Source organism: Anneissia japonica, unplaced genomic scaffold, assembly GCF_011630105.1.
Source record: "Anneissia japonica isolate Jap-2015-1 unplaced genomic scaffold, ASM1163010v1 scaffold180_len884964_cov147, whole genome shotgun sequence".
Taxonomy (NCBI): domain Eukaryota; kingdom Metazoa; phylum Echinodermata; class Crinoidea; order Comatulida; family Comatulidae; genus Anneissia; species Anneissia japonica.
The window spans coordinates 67,530-73,729 of NW_022696035.1; the positions used below are offsets into that span (position 1 = coordinate 67,530).

The 6,200-nt window shown below is 42.9% G+C and overlaps 1 protein-coding gene across 1 annotated transcript; it reads left to right on the forward strand.

Moving 5' to 3' along the window:
• Nucleotides 1-1,547: 1,547 nt before the first annotated feature.
• Nucleotides 1,548-2,951, forward strand: LOC117101699. The gene has a single exon (XM_033241733.1). The coding sequence runs from the start codon at nucleotides 1,548-1,550 to the stop codon at nucleotides 2,949-2,951; it is 1,404 nt and encodes a 467-aa protein (XP_033097624.1).
• Nucleotides 2,952-6,200: the final 3,249 nt, after the last annotated feature.

Genomic DNA, 6,200 nt, shown 5'->3' on the forward strand with positions numbered 1-6,200 from the left:
TATATACACCCCCAGAAGACTAGTGGTGCAATATTAAAATAGCCAAAGTTGGTAATACCATGACAGGTGTTTCCAGCGTATGACTAAATACAATAGGTAGCACTTGTGCGTATAAAGGGAATACAGGGTCATGGCCATATGACCTCTAAGGGTCAATCAGTGATCATCACTACATTCTCGAAAAGGAACGCCATGTGCATGAAGAAAGACCCAACCCACCAGCTTTCAAGTTTTGAATGTTTTCAGTGGGCCCCGAGCAGGGGTGGCGCCAGAGGGGGGCTGGGGGCTATAGCCCCCCATCGGGGAAGCATAGCCGCCCCCCTCCCCCGTCGAAGAAGACGAACAATTTTGTCGGGGAACAAACAAATAAAAAAAAATATTTACATGTAATATTCGTTTAGCCACCATATCGTTTTTCATCACAAAAACAACCACAATAAAAATAATAATAGTAATAAAAATAATAATAATAAAAATAATAAAAATAATAATAATAATAATAATAATAATATTAATAATAATAGTAATAATAATAATAATAATAATAATAATAATAATAATAATAATAATAATAATAATAACAATAATAATAAATACTACTACTACTACTACATGTATAGGTGTAATTTTTGCCCTACCTGACGTGGAAATGTACCGAATACTCAGTACATTTAAAAACAACTGCGAAAAAAAATCGCAAGTTGTTCTCGGGTGGGACTCGAACCCACGATCTCCAGATCACTAGCCTGGCATCATACCTCTAGACCACCGAGCTTGCGCCTGATGGCCAGGGTTGAATTCGAGTGTTGATAGAACTATCAACACTGCAGTACCCGCTGCTTACTTGGACTCGAATTCAACCCTAGCCATCAGGCGCAAACTCGGTGGTCTAGAGGTAGGATGCCAAGCTAGTGATCTGGAGATCGTGGGTCCGAGTCCCACCCGAGAACAACTTGCGAGGATGAGGAAGATAAATGGTTAGATGAGTTTAGAGACATGTATAAGGAGATGCGAAGGATATTTCATGAGGTGGGAACCAAAGAGTCTAAGGCGAAAGTGGTGACTACAGAACCTCGTATGCAGTTGAAGAAAATGGAGCTCCCTAAATTTAATGGGGATGTAAAGCTATATTCAAGATTTAAAGAGGACTTCCAGAGGTTTGTGAAACCAACGACACATAGTGACCAGCTATCGTATACATTGAGAAGTTGTTTGGGTAGTGAGCCAATGAAAGTTGTTATGCCGGCGGAGGACAAGATTGAAAAGATGTGGAAGAGGTTAGACGACAGATATGGTAATAGGTCAAAGCTGGTGGATGTAGTAGTAGGTGATTTGGTGAAGCATGGAGCGGTAAAGGAGGGTGAAGATAGAAAGTTGGTGGAATTCATCGATCTAGTGGAGGTTAGCTACCGAGAGCTGGCTTGGAGAAGGAAATGGCCAATTCTCGAGTGGTTGGAGAAATAGAGAAGAAATTACCGGACGATGTGTTTAAAAGATGGGTACGACACATACATGATGAGAAAAATAAAATCGGAGAAACTGAGAAGATGTCTAGTTTATTGAGTTTCTTGGAAGAGGAAAGGAAGAGTGTAGAATACTCTATAGAGAGTCTGCGTAGCTGCCATATCACAAGCCAGCGTACCAAACGAACTGCATCAGTGCATACGACTGATGTTCGTGAACCACTACTAGCTAACAGTTGGTGTCTGATCCACGATAGTGCCCAGCACACGACAGAAGACTGCAGAGCATACCTGGCGAAAGCTGTGACTGACAGAATACAACTAGTTAAGGAAAAGAGAGTATGTTTCCGATGTTTGAAACCAGGTCATGGTGTATTTAAATGTAAGAAAGGATACTGTGGGAAAGATGGTTGCCAGAGAAAACACCATCCATCTATTTACTTTCAACAGCCCGAGAAGCCAAGGGAGGTGAAACAGAATGGTGCGGTTTTTAAGCCTGGAGGTTGTATGCTGATGGCGATTGCTGTTAAAGCTAGAAATGGGCCGAAGCTTAACACAATATTTGATAGTGGAGCAACAGCATCAATAATAACACATGAGGCTGCAAGAAGAGTTGGTGCTAAAGGAGATCATGTAGAGATAAAACTAACCAAGGTAGGCGGAGAAGAAAACGTAGTAGAAACAAAGTTGTACGACATACTATTGAAAGACAGAAGTGGAGATATTGTGAAGGTTAAAGCATATGGTATGGAGAGCATCACCAGTGACTTAAGGGTTCAGGATGTCAAGCGACTAGGCGGTTTACTGAAGGTGGATTGGAGGACAGTTGATAGACCTGTGGGCAGAGTAGAGCTGTTGATCGGCTTAGACTACGCCAATCTTCAACCTCAGAAGATAAAGGTGGTGGGTAATCTAATGTTGAGTACCAGTCCATTTGGTAAATGCGTAGGAGGATGGCATCCAGTTTGCGAGAGTGAATCGTTGGCAGCTATACATTTGACGCAAGTTGATACTCTTTATAATCAGTTCTTGACTATCGAGAGTATTGGAGTTCGGTGTAACCCTAAGTGTGGTGGATGTAAATGTGGTAAATGCCCATTAGGTGCAAAGGAGTTCACGTTGCAGGAGGAGCGAGAGCTAAGTTTGATAGAAGACGGCTTAACATACCAAAATGGGCGATGGATTGCTAGATATCCTTGGGTGAAGAATCCTAACGAGTTGCCAGACAACAGAAACGTAGCTTTGGCAAAACTTCACTCGTTAGAGAAACGTTTGAGTAAAGATCCAGAAAAGGCGAAGCTGTACAATGAACAGATACAGGACATGATTGGGAGAGAGGTAGCCAAAGAGGTGTCTGACACAGAGTTGCATGAGTACCGTGGACCGGTTCATTATATAGCCCATCACGCAGTTCCTAAGCCGGATAGTGAGAGTACACCACTGAGGATAGTTTTGATAGCAGTGCGAACTACCGAGGTCACACACTGAATAACTACTGGGCAAAGGGACCAGATCTCAACAACCGTTTGTTAGGTGTCTTATTGAGATTCCGGCGGGAGAGAACGGCAATAGTAGGTGATATACGAAAAATGTATCACAGTGTAGGGATAACTATGTTGGACCAGCATTGTCACAGGTTCTTATGGAGAAATATGGAGGTTGGGAGAACACCTAGTACATATTGCGTGACCGCAGTAAATTTTGGTGATAAACCTGCAGCAACGATCGCAATCAGTGCATTGCATAAGACGGCGAAAATGAGTGAAAGAGAGTTCCCGGAGGCTGTCAAAACGCTTATGGAAAACGTTTACATGGACGACGTTCTGGACTCCTGTGAGAGTGAGGAAAAGGCGCTAAAGAAGACAGAGCAAATGGATAAAGTATTGGAGTCGGGAAATTTCAAGATTAAAAGGTGGATCATTTCCAGCAATTCTTCGAACGAGTGTGAAGCATTGAAGGTACTGGGCTTGAAGTGGGAGCAAATAGCAGACAAATTGAGCGTGGCGTGCGGCAATGTGGTAGATGACATAACGGATGGATTGACAAAGAGAAGGTGTTTAAGCCGAATGAATGCCGTGTTTGACCCCCTCGGGCTGTTGTCACCAGTTACGGTAAGAGCGAGAAAAGCTAGCTTGGGATGCACTGATAGCAGAAGCAGATGCTAAAGAGTGGTTGGCGCTGTTCGACGACATTAGAACGTGCAGTCAAGTCCAAATAGAGAGGTGCATTAAACCGAGCAACGTAAAGGAAGGGATAAAACCACTCCTAATACTGTTTTTAGACGCATCGGAAAGAGCAATGGGAACCGTGGCCTATGTACGGTATGAATGCAAAGATGGTACCTACTCCGTGAGGCTCATGGCAAGCAAGAGTAGGGTGGCACCTATTCAAATAACAACCATAGTAAGATTAGAACTTAGCGCAGCAGTGTTAAGTGTTCGTTTAGCTAAGACAATCAAAGATGAGATCAGTATGGAGTTTGAGAGAGTTTTCTACGTTGTGGACAGCCAAATAGTAAGAGCCATGGTACAGAAGGAGAGTTATGGTTTCAAGACTTTTGTAGCCACCCGGGTCGGGGAGATTCAACAGCTCTCTGATCCACAAGATTGGTGGTGGATACCGGGGGAGTCTAATATGGCAGATTTAATATCTAGAGGTTTTCCAAGTGTGCTGTCCGAAAGGAGCAGATGGCAAATGGTCCAGAGTTCCTGAGTAGGCCAGCCAGTGAATGGCCAATTTCCCAAAGGTGCACTCAAGAAATCCCAGAGAGAATTGGTGTTGTGATGACAGTGGAAGTCATCTATTAATTCTATCCAGATTCAAAGGTTTAGCAGCTACTCAAAGTTATTAAGAGTGACGGCTATTGTCCTGGAGGTTCTGAAGGGTAAGAGTTTCAAGTCAGCATCGCTGATGGTAACAGCAGAGAAACTAAAAGGAGCGGAGCTATATTGGATTAAGGAAGCTCAGAAACCTATGCGAGACCTAATGCACAAAGAGTATCCTAAGTTCCTCAAAAGGTATGGTAGCTTAGGTCCACGACTTCGAGAAGATGAAGTTATTGTCGTTAGAGATCGGGTTAAGGAACATGTGCATTTCAGTTACAACCACGAAATGGTTCCTCTGCTGCCACATGATCACGAGTTTACTAAGTTGTACGCTGTAATGACACACGATGACGGCCATAATGGTGTTGACACAACGATGACTAAGATCAGATCACATTATTGGGTGGTGCGACTTAGGCGGTTAGTAACCAGTATAAGACATAGCTGCATCCGATGTAGGAAGTTTGAAGGTAAAGAGATAAGGCAGCAAATGGCACCCTTGCCCTTGCAGAGGCTGAAACCTTCGCCACCTTGGAGCTCGGTAGGATGTGATTTGTTTGGACCACTGAAAGTCAAGGGAGAAGTCCAAAAGCGAGTGAGAGGCAAGGCCTACAGAGTAATATTCAATTGCCTTGTTACAAGATCAGTTCATTTAGACTTGATGACGGATTATAGTGAGGATTCCTTTTTGAAGGTGTTTAGACGGTTTGTATCCATAAGAGGATACCCGAATGAAATATTCAGTGATTGTGGCAGTCAACTAGTCGCAGCGAAGGAGAGTATCAAAGGGTTCGGAGTTCGTCATGGAGTTGAGTGGACATTTTCCACACCAGACGCACCGTGGCGGAATGGTGTCACCGAGAGTTTAATTCGAGGAGTTAAGAAGTCGTTATTCCATGTCATAGGAGAGCAGGTGTTGTCGTACGAGGAGTTGCAGACAGTGCTTTATGAACTTGCAAACTTGATGAATGAGCGACCTATTGGCAAGCATCCTACGAGTCCAGAAAGTTACTTATGTCCAAATAATCTTCTTCTCGGACGTTCATCTGTGAGACCTCCAAGTGGACCCTGGTGTAAGCTGGGTAATAATGCATAAAGATTGAGATTTGTTCAGAGATTGACTGACCAATTCTGGCAGAAGTGGACACAGGATTACTTTCCTACACTTATCGTGAGAAAAAAATGGCATGTGGAACATCGTAATTTGAAGAAAGGAGATGTTGTGGTTATTAAGGAGGAGAACGTTAAGAGAGGACAGTGGCGACTTGGTAGAGTTTCTGAAGTTTATCCAGACTCAAGAGGATTGGTGAGGAGTGTCGAGTTGAAGACTACTAGTGAATCAGGAAGGTCGAGCCACGTGAAGCGAGCAGTGCAGAGACTGATTTTGCTGATACCAGTTGAAGAACAATAGCTTTATGTAGACATATAGTGATGTATTGAACTTGAGTTACTAGCGGATCTGATTGTTATTATATGATCGTTTAGGCTTTTAATTTGTAATGACTACTAGTAGTTAAATCCTAATACGCAGTGACTAGAAAATTGTCTCAAGGTTCTAATATTTTTGCTTAGAAGGTGGGGGGGGGAGTGTTTCGCAGAGTGCGAAATTTGATTTAGTATCTGGCGCCCCTAGTGTTTCTATCGGGGTTTCCATAGCCGTAGTAGTGAGTTTACCGAGTCAACTTAGCGTTGAATTGAGATTTCGTTTATAATGATTTAAGTTAAGAGGTGCTAGACGTGAGTATTTAATTAACACATAGTAGATTCATATAGATAGAACGTTGCAGATGCTTTCCCGTTATTCATTTTAATACCGTACTGTTGTAAGTTGAGCTAGCGTAGGTTTATTGCCACGCTAGTTTCACCCTAGGGCTAACTATCTTTTGGCTGGAGTTAATTGTTATCACGTGTG

Excerpts from the sequence above, each read along its gene's own strand:
- LOC117101699 (XM_033241733.1), top strand. The coding sequence starts at position 1,548 with ATGTCTAGTTTATTGAGTTTCTTGGAAGAGGAAAGGAAGAGTGTAGAA.